This window comes from Spermophilus citellus, assembly GCF_964194105.1.
Source record: "Spermophilus citellus genome assembly, chromosome: 17".
In the NCBI taxonomy this organism is placed as follows: domain Eukaryota; kingdom Metazoa; phylum Chordata; class Mammalia; order Rodentia; family Sciuridae; genus Spermophilus; species Spermophilus citellus.
The window spans coordinates 76,402,467-76,426,515 of NC_138199.1; the positions used below are offsets into that span (position 1 = coordinate 76,402,467).

The 24,049-nt window shown below is 58.0% G+C and overlaps 1 protein-coding gene across 5 annotated transcripts in view; it reads right to left on the reverse strand.

Moving 5' to 3' along the window:
* Positions 1-24,049, reverse strand: part of TBC1D16 (TBC1 domain family member 16) — a gene marked incomplete at its 3' end in the record, with an annotated part of 70,892 nt that overhangs the window by 45,610 nt on the left and 1,233 nt on the right. For 3 of the 5 annotated variants that reach the window (XM_081272744.1, XM_081272745.1, XM_081272743.1), the window contains exons 2-3: positions 7,416-7,655; positions 4,774-5,371 (exon numbers count right to left, since the gene is read on the reverse strand). The exons of 1 other annotated variant lie outside the window; for it this stretch is intronic. In XM_081272744.1, coding sequence (XP_081128870.1) covers positions 4,774-5,371; positions 7,416-7,593 — 776 coding nt within the window. In that variant the 5' untranslated portion in view covers positions 7,594-7,655. The remainder of the gene's footprint in view (positions 1-4,773; positions 5,372-7,415; positions 7,656-24,049) is intronic. One more of the 5 variants, XM_081272746.1, reaches the window with a different exon arrangement.

Below are 24,049 nucleotides of genomic sequence, written 5' to 3' on the forward strand. Positions count from 1 at the left end.
AATCAGGCCGCTCAAGCGGTAGTTTCACATTCCAGGGTTCGTGAGCCGTGTGAAGCTGGTGGTGGCCACTGTGCTACTGGGCAGCCCAGGACCGCTTGGTCTCAGCCACAGAGGGTGCCGCAGCCAAAACTCCTGCCTCGGGTAGAAGGAGATAGTTGGTCTGCCTCCTCCTCTGCGGTTGGCATCTCGGTTCTTTCCTCTCTCCCTCCTGTGAAGAGTGCCTTTCTGTAATTGGGGCTATTCCCTAAGACGAGTCCCAGAAGAGATGTTTGGACTCAGGGAGGAGGGGCCACACATCAATCACGCTTTCAGAACACCCAGCACATCCCCAAGGCAGGGCCCACCGACCAGGCCACGCCGGGTGTGCCACATCACACCCTCACCCAGCTGGGTCTTGAGACTGGATCGGGTCCCTCTCAGGGCAAAATGAAAGACAGGGTGTCCTCCTCCCCATCAGCCCAGATCACTTTGGAAGGTGGGGACAGAGCCAGATCTGATCCTGCTGGTGAAAGCGCAGCATTTCAGGGGGGCGGGGGTCCATGCAAGGAATGGAGGCGACCCTTCCCCAGGCACGCCTTGAATGCTGGCATGGTCACTTCCAGGCGTCACTGAGCGGGGGGGTGGAAGACGACCATGGCTGGGTGGGAGGCCCTGCCTCCTGGGAACCAGACCCCCACCAGCCGTACTCCAGGCAGCCCACAGATGTGGAGAGCCCAGGAGACACTCAGACCTTCTGTGAACTACCTACCAAAGAATAAAATGTTTGGGGGACTCTGGGATCCCCAGAGCTGTTCCTCTGGGCCCACCCAGCCAGCTACTCAGCCTGTATGTGTAGTTCTTCAGTTTTACCACTAGAGGGGCCCCGTGAGCCAGCCTACCTGCCCTGGCCTCCTGGGGCGCTCGGTTCCCAGGCCTGGAGGAACCTTGACTATGGAGCAGCTGTGTGCGCACTGCAAGGCCTCAGAGCCACGCCCCCTGCTGGGCATCGGGCCCGCTGGATCTCAGCCCTGACCCTCCCAGCTGGGCACACCAGGACCCGCCTCTCCCTTTGGGCCCTCTCACAGTGGCACTCAGAAACCCCTGGGGAGCTCAAAGTTCATGGGGATGTAACCCCGCCCCCAGCGAGGCTGGCTTTACTGGTCTGGGTGTGGCCTGGGCAGCAGGACTTGGAAAGGCTGCCCCAGGACGCTCATGTGCAGCCCAAGGGGGGATGTCTGTTCTAGTTGTCTGGCACCAGGGACCATTCAAGGAGGACTTCCTGTGTACCATCATGTGCCAGGAGCCGCAGGGGATGGAGAAGGAGCAAGGAGCACCATCTTCGCTTCCCGGGGACCAGGAGAGCTCACTGGACACAAGCTGCAGAGGGGCAAGGAAAGGCCGGGAAATGCCGACTCCAGGGCCCGCCCTTCTCCGAACCCACATCTGCTTCTTCAGGGGACCCTCACCAGAGGACAATTTGATGGGGACTTTCAGCCTCCAGAACTGGTGGCTGAACGAACCTCTTTATAAATATCCATCCTCGGGTATTTCGCTGTCATAAGAAAATGGACTGTTGTATTCTGCTGCCTTTCCTATCCCCTACTACCCCCCTCCCCTCCCCTCCCATCTTCTCTCTCTACCCCTCTACTGTAATTCATGTCTCTCCTTGTTTATTTTCCCATTCCCCTCACAACCTCTTATATGTAATTGTGTATAGCAATGAGGGTCAGGGCATTATGTAAAATTGTGGATGTGTAACCGATGTGATTCTGCAATCTGCATTTGGGGTAAAAATTGGGAGTTCATAACCCACTTGAATCTAATGTATGAAATATGATATGTCAAGAGCTTTGTAATGTTTTGAACAACCAATTAAAAAATAAGGTAAAAAATAAGAAAATGGACTAACACAGGGTGTCCAATGAGCCTCAGCCAAACTGCACGGTACAGGATGAGGGGAAAGCGCACCTGTCAGGGGCTCAGGTGGAGAAGCCCAAGGCACAAGCACACTGAGACTGCAGCTGAGAGGCCAAGGAGTGATGAGCAGGGGAGGGGAGGAGGTGACCACTCCCCAGCACTAGGCTCCGGTTCCTAGGCCAGGCTTGCTGACCACATACCCCAGCCTAGCACTTGACCTTCATGCTGACTGACCTTGCAAGAAGGGGTTCTGGGCCACATTTCGGACCTAGGAGGCAACTGAGTGTCAAACGCACAAAATTGTACAACAGCAGGTAAAGCGAGGCTTAGAGCAGACGTGTCCAAAGTTCCTAGTGAACCACTGCTGACTTCCCGACAGCTGCCAGCAGGCCCTGCAGCCTCGGGAGGGACCCAGGCTCTGGCCCAAGAAGGGCAGGGCGAGGAGCGCTCTCCTCAGCCCCTTTGGAGGAATGGCGGTTCCCCCAAAATCCAGAGGCAAAAGCCTTCTTGGAGCCAGCTGATTCTTATGCACAGGTTGGGGTCAGGAGAGGGGAGAAGGTGGAAGCCTGGGTAAAGGGGACCCATGACAAGGGCTAGGGTGTTGGGTATGGCTGGGAGGGGTGCTGGGTATGGGTAGGAGGGAGGCAGCTAAGCACCCAAAGTGAGCCTGGGCACCCCCCTCCACCCTCTGGGTGCCAACATCGCCCATCCTCGGCTGTAACAAAGCATCTGATGTGGTCACACGTCCCCGGGGACAGAAGCAGCCCCAGTGAGCATCACTGCTCTGGAGGCACCTGGAGATGCCTGGGCATTGGGTCTGTGTGGAAGCCCCTGGGTGACCCCTGAGAACCACGCTGCAGAGGATGGAAAGGGCAGCCGGGGGTGCTTTCTCACAAAACCCCCTAAGATGGATGTGGCTGTGATCACCTTTCAACAGGTAAACTGAGAGGGAAGAGAAGGAACCTTCTCAGGTTCAGGCCAACCAGGTGCCAGACTCACCCTGCACACAACTTCCTAATTCCCAAACGTGTACTCCTAGCAAGGCGAGGCTGCTGGACAGACAGCAGACAGACAGACAGCTCTGAATTACATCCTCAGCCCTGAGACCGCGGACCAGCCTGCCACCCCTGTGGGGCACAGTGAGGGATAAAGCAGGTGAAGAACCTTTCACTCGGCCTGAGCCCTGGGGTGCAGGAAATCCAGACATTGCGCTGCACTGCCAGCGTGGCACCACCAGGGGGTGCTCTGACTGGCCTGGCCGTGGATCCCGCTGGGCTAGAGGCTTATGCCCAGCTGGTCCCCAGCCCAGGACACCACAGGACTCAACAGACCTCAGTGGGGACACAGTCCTTCTTATGGCCAAGTGGTACCTTTCATCTCAAGCACCTGAGACAGACATCGTCAGTGGACTCTGTTGAGGGGATAAAACCAGGAGGGTGTCCATCTGAGTCGACTTCCTGCTGAGCCCACAAAGGCTCCAAGTCCCTCGACCCCTTTCTCCCTGGCTCCCATGGGTCCATCCCTGGTGAAGACCTAGCTGGGCTCAAACCTGTGGCTTATGTAATGGCCAGAGCCCTCCAGCAAGTCCCTGACCCTCGAGGTTCCCTCCTCCTCCCACCCAACAGGGATGATATTGGGACACCCCACAGAGCCTGGTGACCTCACTGAGCCGGGCATAGTTGAAAGCATAAAAATACATGCTTTCAACTAGGTGCGTGCTATGATCCACAGCACCCGGAGCCCGGGGCCCGGCAACCCTCAGCCTGATGTCAGGAGCCCGCCTGGCGGGGGCGCGAGCTGAGTGATGGATGACGTGCTGACAGGCCGACGTCAGCTCTCACCACTAGCTGCTATCACCACCATCATGTCCCTGTGCCATGAGCGCCAGGACCGCATCCAGAGCACAGGAGGGGGTGGGACCTGCCCTGCCCACCCTGGCTCTCCTCCGGGTGCTCTGGCTGGTGCAGCCACATTGGGTGAGCCTGGGGTGGGCCACCTTGAGGCCCTGCAGATGCTGGGCCACCCTCCCCCATCAGGACTCCTGGGCTTCAAGGCCCAGGAGCCCACTGAAGGGTAAGGTCCAGCTCCTGCCCTTCCCAGTCCTGCAGGTGCAGCCTGGACCAGCGAGTCCCCCTGCCCCTGAACCCAGGCATCCAGCTCTCCGTACACAGCGGCTCTGGATTGAGACTGGAGCCTCCACGTGCCCCCTGGGGCTGCCTTCTGGCCTCCACGGCTGGCGGAGGCGAGGAGTCCCAGCTGGCCAGGTCACGTGCCTGGAGAGCAGCAGAGCTGAGCGCAGAGCCTGGCTGGAGACCAAGCAATGCAGCCAAACTGGCCTCAGGCCAGCGCTGTGAGCCACATGACGCCACTAGGGCCTCTCGGACACTTGCCTGGGGATGGAGAGAGAACCAGCACTCGCCTGCCCCTCCTGTAACAAGAACAGAAAGGCCCAGGACTCCTGGGGGACTGGCTTGGTCAGGGGCCAGTCAGACTTGGCAGGACCCACTGCACATCCTTCACAAATGGCCAGGCAGCAAGTGACGGGTCCCCAGGCCTGTGCCCTCTCCTTGGGGAAGGGCGCCTGCGACAATCTCAGGGCCTGGAGACGGGCGGGTAGGCTGCAGCGCTCAGCCAGCGCCGGGGGGACTTGTGCACTGCTCGGCCTGGGACGGAGCTCAGCCAGCACCGTGGGGACTTGTGCACTGCTCGGCCTGGGACGGAGCTCAGCCAGCACCGTGGGGACTTAGATACCACTCGGCCTGGGACGGAGCTCAGCCAGCACCGTGGGGACTTAGACACCACTCGGCCTGGGACGGAGCTCAGCCAGCACCGTGGGGACTTAGATACCACTCGGCCTGGGACGGACAGGAAACTCACCTGCCTTCGCTGTCCATGAGCGCAGAGCTGCTGCCCTCTGTGAGGGCAGCGCTGATGGGCGAGAGGCAGAAGGGCGAAGAGAAGGCATCGGAGTCGGAGTCGAAGGAGCTGTCCCTGCTCACTCCATCCGCTGACAGCTCCCAGGAGCCCTCCTCCTCGCCGGCCTCAGGCCGTGGCTCCCTGCCCTCCTCAACCCTGTCCTGTGAGCCAACCGTGGACAAGACTCCGGAGTCCCTGTGGGCAGCCTGCGAGGCAGGGAGTGGCCCGTCTGCCCCTGCGTCCAGGGCCAGCTTCTCCCCATCGTCAGGCAAAGCGCTGATGTGCACTGCCTCCTGGACGCTCTGGGCCACCACCAGGATGTCCTCATCTTTGGGCATCAGTGAGGGCCTTGGCTCCGTGGGGGAGGGTTGGTGGGGGGCCCCCGAGCTTGGGATGCGCCGGCGTCGGTGGCGGGGTGCCTTGCGCACGGGGGAGCTCTCCGGGGTGATGTAGCGCAGGGCCTCCTCGTCCTGCCTCTGGATGCGAGAGTTGGGGACCCACGCCAGGATGAGGGTGGCCCCCAGCAGCTCATCCTTCTCCATGCACAGGCACAGATACCCTGTGGGGAGTCGCAGGTCGGGCAGGTTAGGGCTGCACGGGCGGCACCGGGCCGAGAGCACCATCCCATGGGCACACTCGGCGCTGCGGACAATCGGGCTCTGGAAGTGGATGGGATGTGAGCCGAACCCCCGTGTCCAGCAGACCAAGGGACTGGCCTGGGCAGCAGGCGGCCCTAGCTGTTCCACTCAGGTCCGAGCCCAAGCCTAACTCCTAGGTGGTTATCTGACTGCCCTGGGCCTGTCGGGCCTCGCCTCCTCCTGTGGGCAGGCCCAGGCAGGCCAGGAGAAGCCCAGCGGCCTTGGGGGTCCCGTGTCCCGGCTATGCAACACTCTGGGGAGGGATGAAGGCAGGAGACTGGACTTCCACTTCACAACAAGAATAAACCAAGCTGGACGCTGCCCGGCCTCATCCCACCACCGTGGTCTACTGTTTCTTTTTTTTAACGCAGTAGCTGGAAGAGGGACCTGTGACCCCAGGGAGGGGAAGAGCAGCTTCCCCAAGGCCACGCTGAGTGTCCAGGAGCTTGTAGGGCAGGTGGCACCTCCTAATGCAGCACCAAGCTGCTCCGGGTATCCCAGTTCCTAGGCACAGGGCACCCGGCCCAGGCCTCTGGCCTCTGTGCTGAAAAGGCCCCTGGCAGGAGCGGCGCCCGGAGCACACTCTGGCTCTGCCGTCAGCCATGGTCCCTTGGCCCCACTCCCATATCCAGGAGAGGCAGGGCACTTGGGGACTTCAGTAGGTACACACAGGGTCACACGAAGGTGAGGCTGGGTATTTCTGCACCCTCTGACCAGACACCTCAGCTCCAGGACGGAGTGAGGGCCTGAAGTCCTCTGTCCATCCCTGACCTCTCCCCACAGCGTCACGATGGGAATACCACAGGGCACTCCCAGGGCTGCAGCTCTGAATAGGCCCAGAGCCAGGACAGACCTGGAACTTGGACCCCAGAACTCCGGTCCCCATGCCCCCCTCCCCGGGGGGCCAGGCTCTGGCCAGGGGCTGTGCTACACCCTCTGGATCATCCTCCAGAACCCAAGACCTTGAAGTCCTGACCCACACAGTGGTGCCGGCGCCCAGGGAAGGACGGGTTGGAAGAGCAGGGGGTGTGGGCTGGAGAAGCCACAGTTCCAGTCACACTGCCCCGGGCATCACGGACAGGGCCAGGCAGGGGCAGCAACCCTTTAACAACTGTGTATCCACCCAGGATGGAGGTGCTCGGATCCCACCGTCTGGGATCTCGGTCTGCACCTTTACCCCAGGCCCTGAGAATGCCGGGGGGCCACCCCTTCCCCCGTGGCCGCAGGACGCCAGGGCCTGGGGCCTGCTCTCGGCAGCCTGGGGAGCCCGAGAGGGCCCAGCTCCACACGGCACCGAGTGGCACAGAGCAGCCCGGCTCCATGGGGAACTCCTGCCCCGAGCACCTGTGGTGGCCCCCACTGGAGGCCCACTCCGGCTCCAGCCACTCGAGTGAGGCCATGGTGCAGATCGTCAAGCGACAGAGAAATGGCCACACACTCCCTTGTCGCGAGTCACCTGCATGAACGGCAAAGGAGCATGAGGCCTCCACTGTCACTGCACACACTCTGTTCCTTCCCAGGGGCCGCAGGCTGCAGGACTCCCCTGGCCTGCCCAAGAGCTGGACCTAATGCCCCCAGATTCCCTCCAGGGAAGGCAACGGACGCTCTCGTCCTTTCTCATGAGCTGTGGCCCTCGGCCCTTCAGGACCCTGGCTCAGAGCCTAGCCCCGCCCTGCAGAACAAGAAACCAAACAGTCTCTTTCTCTGTGGCTCTGCAAAAGATGACAAAGTCCCTGTCACCACAGGAAAGAGTTTCCTGCCCCAGGGACCAGGAGAATGCCCAAGAATGTGGGCAGGTCACCTGGAGTTCCAACACAGAGGGTCTGGCAAGGTCCCCTCCTTGCCTCCACCCACAGAGCCAGTGAGTGGTCTCTAGTGCCCTTTGAGGGGAGCCCAGGCAGAGCCCAAGCACCCATGGCTCCCCACGGTCTCCACCCCTGGCCCCAGGTCCCCCCACCGGCTCACCTGGGTGATGCTCCCCCAGCCCCTGCAGGCCCTCGGGGGGGTGCACACAGACATTGTTCTTGGAGTAGATGATCTCTCCATCCAGGACCGAGGGGGACCCGCCACTGCCACCAGGGGTGAGGGTCAGGAGGTCCGAGGCTTTGGAGGAGGCCCGGCGAAGGAGGCGGCCCAGAGACATCGCCGGGCACGTGTTTCCATCCTCCGCGAGCTGTGGCCCAGGTGGGGCTCACCAAGACCTGCCTGGGGAGGAAGAGAGGAGGTGCTGACGGTCAGGGCTGTGGACACAGCGGGCGTCCCTGGGCTGGGGCTGCATCCGGCCTCACGCCACAGGCTCCCACGATGCTGGCTGATCATGGGAGGGGGTCTGCTGCCACCAGATGATGCCCAGGGAGGCTGGGGTCTCCTCCCCAGAGCGGTCATCCTTTGTCCTGAGGGCCATCCTGGGCCTTGCAGGTGCTGAGCAGCACCCTGTACCTTCCCAGGACGACCACCCAAAGCGTCTCCAGACATTGCCAACTGTCCCCAGGAACGGGGGGTCAAATCGCCCCCACAGGGAACCCCTGGGCTGAAGGAATTCTGACCCCAAGCAGGGACCTCACCAAGACGGAAGATTCCCGCTTGCCCGTGTCAGCGCCGACTCCCCTTCCCTACTTTGCACCCCAACTCCAGCCCACCCTCCCAGAGCCCCCACCCCCACCTCAGGTGTTCCCTGGCATCCTCCTGCCCGGGGCCTCACAAATACTGAAGGAACAGAGTTTTCATACGATTCATCTATTAAAAAGTAAACCAGAAACAAGAAGCCCACTGTCTAGAAGATACAAAGAACAGCAGGTCGGGCGCAGGGCACGTCTATAACCCCAGCCGCTCGGGAGGCTGAGCAGGATCCCAAGTCCAAAGCCAGCCTCAGCGAAGGCCAGGTGCTAGGCAACTCAGGGAGACCCCGTCTCTAAACAGAGTACAAAACAGGGCTGGGATGAGGCTCAGTGGTGGAGCGCCCCTGAGTTCAATCCCCTAGGAAGGAAGGAAGGAAAATATAAAGAACTCCAAAGTCCTCATAAAGAGCAGAAATGGAGAAAATGGGCGAGTCACAGGGGAAAACCAGAGAGCCGACACACACGGAAACAGATTTCAGACAAAACCCAGCACCCAACAGCCTGGCGGAAGGCAAGGGCAGCCAGGGGACACCCCAGTCAGGGCGGGTGTGGGCAGGAGGCGATGGCACAGACTCTTGCCTGCACCGACCCGGGCGGCCATCTGGGCGGCTGGCTCTGCTGAGACCTCCAGGAAGTGACCTGATGGTTTCCAAAGTGTGTCCAGCCGTATGCGTAGGGGACTCAAGTCCACTCAGTGGGCCTTGGCCAGCACAAGAGAGAAAGAACATGCCCTGTCCACAGCACGGGGAGGCCGGGCGCTGGGCAGGGAGTGTCTGCTCTCAGGACGCCCTGTGGCTCTGGCAACCTGGGGCATAAGCGCACGGGCCCAGCTCACCACAGTTTGACTTTATCCTGCTGAAAAGCTGATGATGCTTCCAGCAGAAACGGTTCTTCAAATCGAATTTGGGTCTCTCCCAGGCCAGGGACGTCCGGCACAAACAACACTCTTGTGACCCTGGGCGACGGCAGCCGCAGCTTACAGTCGGCCACTGGAAACCAGAACGCTCCAGCGGGCCACGTTGCCGCGTCAGGACGTTCTTTGGGCCCCGGGAATTTGTGCGTCTCCACTTTGGAGATCCTCAGCCCACCCAGGGATTTTCGGGGAGTGTAGTGAGACCAACAGCTGAGAAGCTGGCATACGTGATGTGAGCCGAGAACAGATGTGTGGCCTGGCACTAGGAGATGCCCGTGAGGACGCTGCGGCTGCAGGACCAGCCCAAGTCCGACAGCAGTTACGAGAACCAACCAGAGGTTCCCACGATGGTGCCCAGGCGTGCACGCCGAGCCCAGCACAGAGGACCACAGGCACGCCTCTGCGCAGAAGGGACAGGGAGCAGCCACGCTGCATGATGGCCATAGGCTGTGGGTGTCCAGCACTGACAGCTCAGGTGGAGCGCACGGGGGCGAGGGGGGACGACCCAGAGGGGCTTCAACCTCCTCTCTCAAAGAAAAGACCTGATGCAGTATGATAAGACTACCAGCTGGAGCAGATGAGCAGATGTGGTGCAACAGAACGTCATTCAGCCTTGAAAAGGAAGAAAGTTTCGGCACTTGCCACAGGACAGACGAACTCGAGGACGCGGTGCTGGGTGGAAGAGCCCACGTGTCACTTAACCACTGGGACACATTCTGGGAAGTGTGCCATCGGGCAATTCCGCCGTTGTCTGAACATGGTGGAGTCACACAGCCGGGCCAGCCACACCTTACGGGCAACAGGATCGCACGGACCCCCACGTACGGTGGTCCGTCATTCACTGACACGTGGCACATGGCCAAAGGCCAGACAGAGGCGACTGCTGGGGTCCCACTCACAGGAGGTCCCCATGTCATCGCAGACACAGAAAGCCCAGCAGGGTGGCCGAGGGCTGCGAGGGGCGGAAGCGGGCAGGGTGTTTGGCGGGCATGAAGCTTCAGTTTGGGGAGGACAGGGAAGTTCTGGAGATGGCCGTGATGGTTCACCAGGTGAATGAGCTCAGAGAAGGTGCTTGGGCACAGCTGAAACGGCACTCTCATGTGTAGCTGGCATCATAAGAACAAGTCTAAACGCTAGGATGGATGGGAGCTCTGCATCTTCCACGTCTCCAAAACTCTGGAGCTGCCTAAACCAAGTCTTCACCTTCAGCAACTGGATACACGCTGGGGCGAGGGTGGGGGCAGGGTTCCCCTGGCTCAGCAGGAGGCCCCGTGGGAGGCTGGGCAGGCACAGTGGACAGAGCCACCTCCGGGACCTCCAGCCTCCCCCGGTCCCGTTCACATATTTCCAGTCTCCCGGTGCCTGCCTGGCCACTGACCCCCCAAACACTATTCTAGCAATCTCCGGCCGGCCCCAGGTGCCCTCCCCATCCTGCAATCCTGCACCCACCAAAAGGTCCACCACTTTGGCTTCACCGTTGCCAGAGTTCCCAACACCAGCGTCACCTTTGAACGTCACCTGTCCTGGGGGTCAGGACCTAGCCCAGGACCTCACCTCCCCAGCCCTGAGCCACGGACATCTCCTCTCAGAACTGGACTCCGTCCAGGATTCCCATCCGCTTGGTTCCCCTGGCCCAGCCCTTCCCAACCCTCTCCCTACCCCGGTGTGGCCAGCAGAACCAAGTTCTCCCTCAGCTGAGGGGCCAGCAAACTCGCTCTGCAAAGGGCCGGGGGAAAGCCTTCCAGCCGGCCGACCAGGTGTCTCTGCCTGGCCTCCGACTCCGCCTTGCAGAGTGGCCCCAGACGATGAATCTGAGGTGTGCCGTGACGGGGCCATTACGAACCCTCAGGCCTAGAGTTCTGATGACTCTCACTTCCCAGCCGGTCTCCAGGAAGCCCTCTGGCCACTCCTGGCCGAGGGACCTCCCTCACCCCATCGTGTCCTCGGTGTCTAAACACGCCATCGCACACCGTGACCAACGGCAACCAAAAACTCACACCAGAAACTGTGTCCTATTTCCCAGTAACCGTCTGAGGACGCTCCTCGTTCCACCAGGGCCTGCTGCCCAGAGTGGCCTCAGAATTCAGGAGTCCCTCAGAGTCACAGGTTCAGTCGGCCTGGAGCCAGCTCAGGGCCCCCTGTCCCACTCCTGGGTGTTCACCCTGGGGACAAAGTCCGCACCCCCGCGTCCCAGCCGCACGATCCCCAGCGGTCTGACTCCGGAACGGCCTCGGTGCCGTCGGTGGATCAATGGGTCCAGCAACGCGCACCTTCACAGTGGCGCTCAGGCGGCCCTACAGAAGAAGGAGATCCCTCCGTCACCTGCAGGAGAATGGAGGGGCTCGAGAACATCGTGTTCACCCACATCAGCCACGTTCAGTCAGGCCTGGGGTCTCCTCTCATCCGTGGAAGTCAGGGAGGGAACGGAAAAGGAAGACGGAGACAGACTCCTGAAAATCAGGGTCAGTGAGTGGAGGAGAGGGCCGGGAGGGGGGCGAGAGGGAAGAACGTCATCACATTGTGGGCGTGTCGCAATACGTGACAACGTGACAACAGCTCCCACCCCAGGAACACACAGCGCACCTATAAAAAGGGGAGGAAAAAAGAATTCCAGGGTCCTCCACAAGCCACAGGACAGAAGGGTCCCCTCTCTCAGGCCGGCCACGCCCAGTAGAAACAGAACACAAGCTTCGTAGATAATAGTGACTTTTCTAGTGACACACCCCGCTGAGGCGGGGTGCAGCCCCTGGGGTCCTCTGCCCTGTGGTGGCACACTCACAGTCCCGGATGCAAACTGCTCTCATTCAGCTGCTTCCCCAAATCGAAACCCAGCTCAAGTGAGGACGAGCTGCCCCCGAGGAGGATAATCAGAAGAAGGTGCTGGAAGGCGTCTCCAAAACCAGGTTCAGTGTCCCACTCCTGCAGCTGCTCAGTGCAGAAACCCACCGGGAGCCCTGCATCCTCGCCCAGACACCTGGTGCAAGGACACCCCTCCCAGATGGTTCCGGAACAGCGTTGGCACTTGTGGACAAACCAGGGTGGTCTGTTGAGCATTAGCCAGGAACGTTCATCCTTGTAAGACGATTACATGCTCTTTTACTTAAATAAACCCACAAACAAGGAGAGGAAAACCCGAGAACTTTAAAGACCTTTGTGGGGTCTGAGGCATAGCTCAGAGGTAGAGTGCTCGCCCCGCACGGGCAAGGCCCTGGGGTCCCCAGCACTGAAAAAGAGCATGAAACCCACTCAGAGGTACAAACAGCACATGTCCCTTAAATCACCTGAGCCAGAAACACAGGTGCATCTCCTGCTATGGCCTGGGCCTGCCTTAAAATAACACACAATAAATTAAGACCCCACTCTGAATCACCTCGGTTCTTGCTTTCTGACAACATGTTCCCAGGTGGTATGGGTTAAAATGTGTTTCCTAAAATTCACTCTAGAAGTGCCAGCCCCCAGGACCTCAGAAGTGACCTGACAGAGCACTGCAGAGGTGACAGGTTAAAACAAGGTCACGGTGGTGACCCTGAACCACTGCACCTGGCAACCTTGCACAGGGACATTCTGAGACCCACGCGGGAGAACGAGGAGGCGGAGAAGCCCCCAGGACTGTGAGCACAGCGTCTGCAAGCCACGGAGAGGCCTGGGAAAGGAAGGTTCCTCACAGCCCTGGGAAGGTGGCCATGGCCTTGACCTTGACTTCTGGCTTCTGGGACTAGGAGAACAGGCCTGTGTTACTTTGGCAGCCCTAGGAAACCACGATCTCATTATTAACATTAAAACTCAGAAGGCAGACACAATAGCACACGCCTGTGATCCCAGTGGCTCAGGAGGCTGAGGCAGGAGGATCTCGAGTTCAAAGCCAGCCTCAGCAACTTAGCAAGGCACTGAGCGACTCAGTAAGACCCCGTCTCTAAATAAAATACAAAAAAGGGCTGGGATGTCGCTCAGTGGTTGAGTGCCTCTGAATTCAATCCTCGGTACCAAAAAAAGAAAAAAGAAAAAAAACCTCAAAAGGCTAATCCTGCCCCTTAACAGCTTTGTGCATCACACCAACAAACCACTCCTGAGCAACCACAACTGACATTTGGATTCCAAAGAGTTGCCATTTAAATAAAAAGCTACATTTTCATCAGCAAATCTTCATCTGCAACTTCACTATTTCCAAAGGATAATTTCTGGAATTCCTGACCAATTCCCCAGGAGGATAAACTGGAGCCCTGACACATAGTCATCAACAGATTTCCAAACAGGTATCAGGATTACCAGGAATTTAAATCTTTGCAAATTTGAGAACTGAAAAACAGTTATCTGTTTGTCCGTTCATTTGAGCATATTATCCCATATTTATTAGACATTTACATTCATCGTGTAAACTGTCTACTGGTGTGCTTTGCCAATTTTTCTCCTGGGATAATGGAATTTTTATTGCTGTATAGGAACTCTTTATATAGGAAAGATCATAATCCTCTGCCATAGTTACTGCATATGTGTGTTTCCTAACTTGACGGTTTCCTTTTAATTGTATTATCCACTTTGAAGAACAAAAGGTCTCAATTTTTCCTGAAAATTAACAGTAACTTTTCTTTAGTGATTACTTTTATCACTTTTATACAATATATGGTCATTCCCAAGCCAAAGATCCATTAAACATTGGTTGATATTTTATCTGCTTTTCTAATGGTTTCCATTTTCAATGAACTACCTTTAATATTTCAAACTTCCTAATTCAAAGTATGCACTTACCTGAAAATGCCTAGAAACTGTTTATATTGTTTTCATTGTCTACGCGGGTTATCTGTCTGATGAAAACAGGTAAATGCAACAGCTCAACAGAGCCTGGGTGTCGGTTATATAGACCCTATGGCCATCTTTAAAAGAGGGCCCTGGGCTGAGACCAGAGACCTGCCGGTTTACCCACCTGTTGGTCTGCACCCTCAGCCTCTGCCACGCTGCACCCGTGCTCCATGGCTCTGACCTGTCACGCTCCGATGAGAGCAACCGCCCCCACGGCAGGGTTCCCTGGCAGGGCACAGCGCTGGGGTCCAGCCACCTTCCTCCCCACCCCCACCCCACGTGCAGAAACTCCCAGGACCCCTCCAGACAATCCTACGGCAGCCCCTCCACGTTGCTGAGCAGGTAGCCCACACCATGCACTGCGGTCAGCCCCGTGGATGGCAGACCCCACCAGCCAGCGCCCAGCAGTTCCAGGCCCCGGTGCCACAGCTTCCTCCCCACGCTGTCCAGACACCCTCCCTGACAGGGGCAACCTGGCAACCTCCTGGGGTCGACCCTGCTGTGCTCCTGCCATCGGGGCTGCAAGGCCTGTCTACCCAGGCCCTGGCACCAGGGCTCCTCGTCTCCGCCCAGGCCTGCTCAGCACAGGTCCAGCTCAGGCGTGTCCAGACACACCTCCCTGCTCCTTGGTCACCCTCCCTCGCTCCACAGTGAGTGCCCCTCCCCCCAGCCCACGGTCACACCTCCTGTGCCAAGGAGCGCCCCGGGGACAGTCGGCCAAGCACTGGGCTGGCTCCTTGCTGGGGGTGGGGGACTGCCACTCCACGGCAGTGGTGGCCACATGTGGAGGTCCATCAGGGTCTCAGCTGGGAGTACAGATGAGTTCACCCCACGCTGTCGGAAGAGAGGGAGGAAAAGGGCCCAGGCCAGTCTCAGCCAGCCACACACGCACGGTCCACACACACACACACACACACACACGCACACACGCACGGTCCGCACACACGCACGGTCCACACACACACACCACACACACATGCACACGCACAGTCCACACACACATCACACACATACACACAACACACATGCACGGTCCACACACACACATCACACACATGCACGGTCCACACACACACACACACACGCACACGGTCCACACACACATCACACACATACACACATGCATGGTCCACACACACATCACACACATGCACGATCCACACACACACACACCACACACACACACACCACACACACGCATGGTCCACACACACACACACACACGCACGCACGCACGCACGCACGGTCCACACATACCACACACACACCACACACATGCACGGTCCATACACACACACCACATACATGCATGGTCTACACACACACACACAACACACATGCACGGTCTACACATACACACACACACAACACACACATGCACGGTCTACACACACACATCACACACAACACACACATGCACGGTCTACACACACACATCACACACATGCACGGTCCACACACACACATGCACGGTCTACACACACACATCATACACATGCACGGTCCACACACACACACACACACACACACACAACACACATGCACGGTCCACACACACACACACCACACATGCACGGTCAACACACACACACACACACGCACAGTCCATACACACACACACACACACACAACACACACATGCATGATCCACACACACACACAACACACATGCACGGTCCACACACACACACCACACCACACAACACACATGCATGGTCCACACACACACACCACACACATGCACGGTCCACACACACACACCACACACATGCACGGTCCACACACACACACCACACCACACACACACACACACACGCACGGTCCACACACACACCACACCACAGACACACACACATGCACAGTCCACACACACACACACGCACAGTCCACACACACACACACATGCACGGTCCACACACACACACACACACACACACAAACACACACACACACACCACACAGGCGCGGCACCCTGTGCACTCAGTTCTCCAACTGCACAAACAATGACACGTCAGCCACCCCCTGGTTCCAGCTCTCTACTGTCACCTGCTGTTGGCCCACTGGGTGAAAGAGTGGGGTGCTAGGTGGCTCCAGGGTGGCAGAAGCCTCCCCAGCACAGCGGTCCAGTGCCTGTGGGTCTCAGGGCCAGTGGGCACTGCCTCTGGGGCACAGGCTCTGCAGGATGAAGGAGTGGCCTTCCTGGGGGGGCACAGCCCTCTCATGGCCCCAGCTCCCCACCCCCAGTCTGTGGTGCCCACCTCCCCGGGCCCTGCGGATCCTGCTGGTCTTATTACCAGGGTCTGGCAGGAACGCCTGTCCCTAGGAGCCAGGTCACCAGCAGAGTCATGTGCACCTTCCTCACAGTGAGGGCCGCAGTGGCAGGGAGCAGCGCCCGGCTCTCTGGAGACTCCGGCCCCCACCAGCCAGGAGCCCCTCTTGGGAACCGTGGCTCTCGTGCTCCAGCTGAGTGGCCCACTGGAGCCCAAGTCAGGCTGCCTGGCCCAGAGCCCAGCTGCCCGCTGCTGAGGGGCCCTCTCAGGCCTGGACTGTCCCCGGCCCAGCTTTGGGTGAGGAAGAAGGGGAGGCTGCAGGAGACGGGCACGAGGACACAGGCCGTCCGGGAGGCTCGGGGTGCCCAGCCAGCCCACCCACAGGCCTCCACCCCAAGCCTGCCCTGGGGCACGAGCCTGCAGGCCCCAGCAGCTCTCCCTGCACGTGGTCTCTTGATTCTGACCGGGAAGTCACCCGGGTGTCACGGGGCGAGGCAGTGGAAAGGCCGGGGGCCAAGTCCCCAGCTCCACACGCAGAAGGAAGACCTGGGGTGGGGGAGCCCAGGGAGGAGGGGCCGCTGGCATGGAGCCTGGATGGCAGGGAGAGCAGCCCTGGCGCCTCCCAGGCCCATGGGAACAAGGGCGCCATCACGGAGGGAGGGCTGGCCAGGGGCCTGGCACTTGTGTGAGCCCCGGGAGGGAAGGGCAGACCCCAGAGCCACCAGAGAGGGCCACGGGCAGGAGCAGCACAGAGGTGAGGGTGACAGCCCAGCACTGACACGCAGGCCTTAAGCCGCTCCAGGTGGCGGATTTCACGCCACATAACTTAACCCACCAAGGAAGGCCAGGGGGACGCGGCTGGGTGCACGTGAGCAGACACACAAAGTCTCCCTGATCTCTGCTCCTTCCTCTGCAAACTTAAAACTGCTCTTTGAAAGTGCAGCCCAGGGGCTGGGGCTGGGGCTGGGGCTGGGGCTCGGTGGCGCAGTGCTTGCCTAGCACAGGGAGGCACTGGGTTCAACTCTCAGCGCCACATAAAAATAAATAAATAAAGGTACTGCGTCCACCTTCAGCTAAAAATACTTAAAAAATAAAAGTGTACCACAAAGAAATCTGCACGTCGATGCCTAGAGCAGCCTCCCTGGTACCTGCCAGCACCTGGAAGCAGCCCGGGGCCTCAGTAAGAGGAGCTAGACAGGGAAAGGGCCCGACAGCTCTTGGGAGCGGAGCTTCGAGGCCCACGACCCAGAGGACCGGCCAAGGGAGGAGCCAACCTGAAAGCCCCAGAGCACTCGGCCAGCCGCAGGAGGGACACCACTGCCCCCGCACCCACACCTGGAGTGCTCCAAGTCCAGTGCCAGCGTGACCCAAGGGGAAAGCTACACCTGGCCTCACGGGCCGGGTCACAGGGAGAGCCTAAGGGCCCTGAAGACACGGCACAGACACGCAGGCCGCGGAGCAGCTGCGCTCCCCACGTCAAGTGAATTCGCGCTCAGACTCTGGCTCCTTCCCCAAGAGCTGTCACTACCTAATGCACACATTCCAAAATCAGAGCAGAAAACCTACAACCCAAAGCCTTCCGACCCCAGGCACTTCAGGTAAGGAGCACTCAACCTGTGAACCGCTCTGGAAAAGAGAGAAACAGGGAGACGCAGAGAGGATCAGCAGCTTCTGGGAGGGAAGAGGGTGAGTCAGGGACAGGCAGAGCAGGAAAGGCCTTCAGGACAGTGAAACCACTGTTCGTGCAACCATGGGGGACACACGTCATGCACCGGTCCACACCCACAGAATGCCCTACACCAGAGTCCCTTCATGCAAACTGTGCCCTCCAGGTGACAAGGACGTGTCCATGAGCAGATGTGCCCCGCTGGCAGGAGACGAGGGCAACAGGGAGGCCATGCACATGCAGGGCTGGGCTTACGAGGGGATCCCGGGGCCTTCTGCTCACTTCTGCTGTGAGCCTAAGGCTCTCCTCAAAAAAGCAAAGTCTTTAATTTAATTGCACAGGTGTGTAAGTAGCGCACACACACTCCATCTCCTGGGGAGGGTAACGAAGTCTAACAATTTTTTCAACAAAAAAAAAATCATTGAGAGGAGGACCCTGACATCCACAGAGGCAGACACGGTGGAGCTGAGCATGAGGTGGAGCTGAGCACGGTGTCGGGGACTGGGCAGGCACTGGAGGTGGGTGAGAAGACCAGGGCTCACACACGCCGCTCTGGGCCCTGAGCCTGGCTGTCAGGGCCAGAGAGGTGTGATGTGACAGCCTCCAAATGTCCTGACTCCACTTGCACATGACCTTGAATGAAAGGGAGCAAAGATGACTCTTCCTCGTAGGCAATGAAGCCAGCTCAGAAAGGGCCCAGCACCACAGGGTCAAGAGGAGCGCCGGGCCCCTTCCAGGCCAGCCGACTGCAACTTACTCTCACACAAGGCCGCAACACCAGCAGCAGAGCCCCCAGCCCACCGTGGGCAGACGGCCTGAACAGACCCGGGCTTCCCAATCTCCAGTAGGGGCCTGTCAGCTGGCTCCAAAGAGCAGCCGAGTCCCCCAGAGCCCCTTGTGACCACGGTTACAAATCCTGAGCAGTGAGGCGGACAGCGAGCAGGGACAGGGGTGCCAGCAGGGAGGAACCCCAACCGTTCGTGAGACACGTGTTTCTCTGCACGGTCACATCCCCGTCCATACTGCCGGCTGTCCATCCTAAGCCCAGCCTGTGAGACACCTCCCCAGTCCTCCTGTGGTGCTCTGGCTGGAACGCCATCCCAGGGAGGTTCCCAGAGCCCTGTTCTGGTTGGTGCACAGGAGGGCAATGCCAACTTAGCAGCTGGCACAAAGAACACAGAGATGGAGTGACGCCAAGACCCAGACTGTGCCTTGGCTCGGGTGCACAGGAGAAAGTGACAGCCAACGACTTCAAAGGGAACTAAGGTAAAAACGTGAGGCTACTTTCAGCTTCGGACTGAGCGTGTTACCACCCGGCTCGATCCTGCGCTGACCACGTGAGCACGAGGTAGGGCAGATTTCTGCAAACAGGCTACTGTGTAACTGGAAAGCAAAGAACAACCTGACTCCCCACAACAAAGACACTCAGGCTCGAAACCAAAACACCCTCCAGACTCACTCCTTCCCATTAACCTGCGACTCTGAAACTCAGAACACCCCAAAGACCATGGACCCCGCCACACGGCTCAACGGGGAAAGTCACTGGGCAGGAAGGAAGCGGAAGTCAGCCTCAAGAGGGCAGAGGTGGCTGGAGCAGGGGCAGCCTGCAGGGAAAGATGCAAGAAGCCGCAAAAGTTCCAGGGAGGTGGGACGTGGGGACAGGGATGGAGGAGGAAGGCGAGGGAAGAGACTCAGAGCAGGGCTGGAAGGGTGCAGGCTGTCCCTTGAACTGCCAGGGACAGCAGCAGGCCTGCTGGTACCCACTTGTGTTCCCTTTGTCCCATAGGAGCCACCTGGCCACTGAGACTTCTGTGGGTTGTGAGGTACCGGAGGGTTCCTCCAGCAGTACTTATAGGGGAAAGTTAAGACAATTTTTATCCAAAAGGCACGGCCCGGGACTGGGTGATGCATGCCCTAGGAAAGGGAGCCGCATCACACATCTTCACCAGAAAACCAGAAATGAGCAAAACACGGATGAAGAAAGAACACAAGAGGCTGCCTCTGGCTTCCCTCAGAAAGCAATCCATTCTGAGTGTATTAGCTTCCAACAGCTGCTGTAACAAATCAGCACAAATCTAGCAGCTTAAAACGTTCTATTCTACAGTCCTGAGGTCAGAAGTCTGGGATGGCTCTCCCTGGGCCAAAATCAAGATTCTGTCAGGGCTGTGGCCTCCTGGAGGCCCCAGGGGGCCAGCTGCTCACTCTCCGCCTCCCAGAGCTGCCTTGTCTTAGCCCCTTTAAAGCCAGCAATGGCCGCTGGAGTCTTTCTCACATCTCAGCGCTCTGACAGGGACTCTCTGTCCTCCCTCTTCCACTTTTAAAGATGCCGAGATTCTGCCCAGGTAACCCAGACTCATCTCCCACCTCAAGGTCAGCAACCTTGATTAATCTGCAACCCTAACCCTCATCTGCCACAACCTCACAGTCCCAGGTTACTGCACCAGGACACAGATCTTTGGAGTCCATTCTTGGGCTGCTTTCTAACTCGCGGGGAACCCGGGCCCCCACCCACTCACTGGCCATCTAACGGCCCTGCAGGGCTGCTGCCCCTGAGGCAATATGAGGAGGGCCGTGGCCCTGGTGTCCTCTCCAGGGAAGCCTGAAGGGTCAGAGGCTGCGTGCTTGCAGCCAGGGCTGCCCTGTGAGCTTCCTCCGACAACAGTCCTGGAGTCCTGTCCTGGTGTGAGAACAGGAAGGTGGGTAAGAGCAAAGGCACCAAAGCCTCTTCCAGAAGCTGTGAGGGAGACCAAGTATCAGGGCAGCCTGCGTCCAGTAGGAGCGTGGCATAACCCACCACCTGCCCCGCCCTCCTCTGGGCCGGCAGGTCAGCTGCAGGATGTGGCAGTTGGCAGGTCAGATCTGGTCCTGGCACTACATGGAGCTGGCCGTCCCTGCGCAGGGTGGCCACTGCTCCCAGGGGCACCAGGGGTGGGGCCAGGCCAGGAGCAGGAGCCACAGGACCCTTCCAGGAGCAAGTCGTGAGATGAAGCCCACAGCTGAATGCTCCCCTGGCCTTGTCACTGTCACACCGCTCCAAAGCCAAATGCCCTGAGCTCAGGTCACCTGCCATGGACCCAAAAACCAGTTCATCTGCTTTGCCCTCCAAGTAACAAAGAGCAGGAAGAGGCGCTCGCTGCCTTACCCCACAGCCAGACGCGCACAGATGAGGGTCGTTTTCCTCTGTAAAACTGCCCGACACCCCTGGGACTGGCCTCAGCGCCCCCGCCCGGGACTGTCCGTCCCCCACGGACCACCGTCTTCGGGGAACACAGCCTGAAGGGAAAGGCCCTATCAGTGCTGCAGGCAGCGCAGTTTGGGAATCTGGGCCCCCTCCAGTCCCGCCACTCCGGTGAGCCCCTGGAAGTGGACACGACTTGTCCTCTCGGTGGCATCGGCTCAGGTAGGGGTTGGTGCAGAGGAGAACCCTGTTTGTGCACACACAGCCCACCGTCGGGGCTCACGTGGGAGAGGCGGCGGCCTCAGAAGCCCCCGAGAGGAGCGAGAGCAGGTGGCAGCTGTCCTCAGAGGGAAGGAACTGGGGTGCAGGTACAGGCTCCTGGAGCCACTTGCCACAGAGGAAAGGACTTAGGTGGCATGACAGCCAACCAAAGGAGGCTGGGGAAGCTGTGCTCCTCCAACCGTCCAACTGTCACGCCAAGTACCGCCACTGCCTGGAAAACCCCAAAGCCGCGCCTCCAGGGACAGACCGTCTGCCTTGGTGCCCCTTGACTGCAAACACAAGCATCCCATGCCCCCAAAGAGCCCAGGCGTCAGGCCAGGGAGGGGCTGGGGCCAAGGAAGGACCCAACCAAAAGGTAAGAAGGGTGTAAATGCAGGCAGGAGACCAATGAATCCGGCGGGGTTGGCTGCATCCACACTGCACCCAGGACACTGGCTCCTAAAGGCTCACGCTGTCTTTGCTAAGGTACCAGCAGACACACCACAAAGAAAACCGAAATGGGGAGACACACAGACAATACCACAAACACAGCCAACACTGCTCGCACAGAGAACAGGTGAGAGTGGCCCGCAACATCTGTCAGGTGGCCCGGTCCCCTCACTTCCAGAACACTAGGGAGTGGTGACATCCCATCAGACCACTGACCCGGGTCCTTCGGCGTGGGTTCACCAGCCCATGATAAACCAAGCATGCAAGCTGGCACCCACAGATGAGCCTTCTCCAACGGCCAATCCAGAAAGGCCGTGGAAATAATACTGCCACATCTCTATTAGCAGTCCACGCAGGTCATTTTTTATGTGCACCGACTCTAAACACCTGTATACAGTCAGAGTCCAAGACTCAGCAGAGAAGGACAGGCTGAGCTGACCAGACGGTGGATATGGGTTCTTCCTGTTCCTTTCCTTGTACTGTCTGTCTGGTGGAAGTTACTTGAGCAGACATGGGGCTCTGTCCCTCTGTGGCCCGATTTCTCTCATCCTTAGAGGATGAATATGTAGGTTCCCAAGACAGAAAAGGATGCACTCAGAGCAGATCTCACCAGATGGCTCACAACGGCCGACTTATTACAGATGTTAGACCAGGTGTCCCAGGGATAAACAGCACTAAGTACACCAGTGCAGTCAAAAAGAGGGAGAGAGACCCTCAGCGTTTTGGGAAGAAGGGTACAAATGTGTATTTTCTTTCTTGTGCGCTGGCCTCATCGACTACATGGGCATAATACAAACAATGATACCAACCCTCTCACTACAAACCCTTCCCATTCAAGGGCTCTCCTCCCCCACACCTTAATATTATATGAAAATAAGCAGCTAGTCCTACCAGAATAGAATCAGGCCTGTGGATAAATCCAGGTACCAGGAAGGGACAGCCTAAAATTCTATAGGAGATTTGTGTTACCAGGCAACCTGGTCCGACCTGGTGCCCAGAAGAGCCTGTGGGACACAGACCCAGCCAAGTCACAAAGACAAGACTGAAAACAGAGTTAAATGCTGACTCTCACATCGGCCCCAAATCAGCTTTCCACTTGATGAAGCACACGGACAAGAAGTCAGAAAAACAAAACCACAATGTTTTGACAGTCTAGCTAAATGTGAAAAATCCAAATGTCGGCCATTGATAATGATCTAAAATGGGAACAGGCATCTACTGTATGTCAGGCACTCTGTGCTCTCCATAACCCTTGCAAGCCTTTGAAGTAGGTGGAATTATTACCATTGTACAGATGGGAAACTGAGACAGGAGAATTACCAGAGGGCCAGATGGCAGGGTTATTTGAACCCAGAAGTCTATTTTTAGAGGCTATGTTCTTAACCATTGCACTTGGCTACCCAAAACTGGGGGCAGAGGGACCAACGCAATTGTAGGCAGGTTGCAAACTCCACGCCTATCTTCTCCAATGCCTTCACACCGAACCCTGGAAGGCTCTTCGGGGACTAAAGTGAACTGGGACTAGCAGCTGGCAATGACATGACATGTGCCTTGCTTCCCTGCATCTTTATGAATCACTTGGCAAAGTGCGCCTGTGGACGGTGAGGCCAGCTGCAGGAGGGGGGGCTCTGGGTTTTCTGGAGCTGGAACATCCTGCACTGAGGTATGGGGGTCACTCCACAAACAAGGAGAAGTTACTTCTCCAAGGCTCGGTGTTCCTACATAAAATGGTGACAAACCACAGCCTGGCTCATGGGTTTATTTTGTGGGTTCAGTGAATTCATATATAATAATCAGGAGCCACCCACACCACCACAATAATTGCTAGCAGATTAAACAATTCCACTAAAAAGAACTTTCTTTAGCTGTATTCCAAGACTCTGCTCACCATGAACATGGAACATGCTAAAAAAATAATAATAATGGGCTACAGAAAATGCAATAACTGCACTCAGGCCAACACGGGCCCTCCGTGCAGACGGCCACGGGAGAACGCGAAGTTAACACTCAATGTGCGGTGCCCCTTGACAAGGCTTTATCTGCAAAAGCTTTCATGGATCCTGAAAGTGTTTAATATTCACATCAATTTTAATGTTAATGTTTCTAATGAGGACTTTCTAAAACTAACACAGATTTTTTTTTTAAGTTCTTTAATCAGTTGGTGGCAGATTTGGAATGGAATTCCCCAGCCTCCAGGTCTCTGAAGCACACTCTGACAACCAGTGCCTTTCCTTCCAGATGAAGAAGGCTTGGGGTCCTTTCAGGATGCAAAGCAGGAAGATCCTTAGGATCCAGTAACAGCCGGCCACTCAGCCCAGCCTGGCCAAGGGCCTTAACCCAGGCAGTAAAACAAACTCTACAAGGAATGAGGGACTAACTTCCACTGTGTCCTTCCTACTCCTATTTCTGAACGAATCTGAACCAGACTGTGGCCAACATATGACAC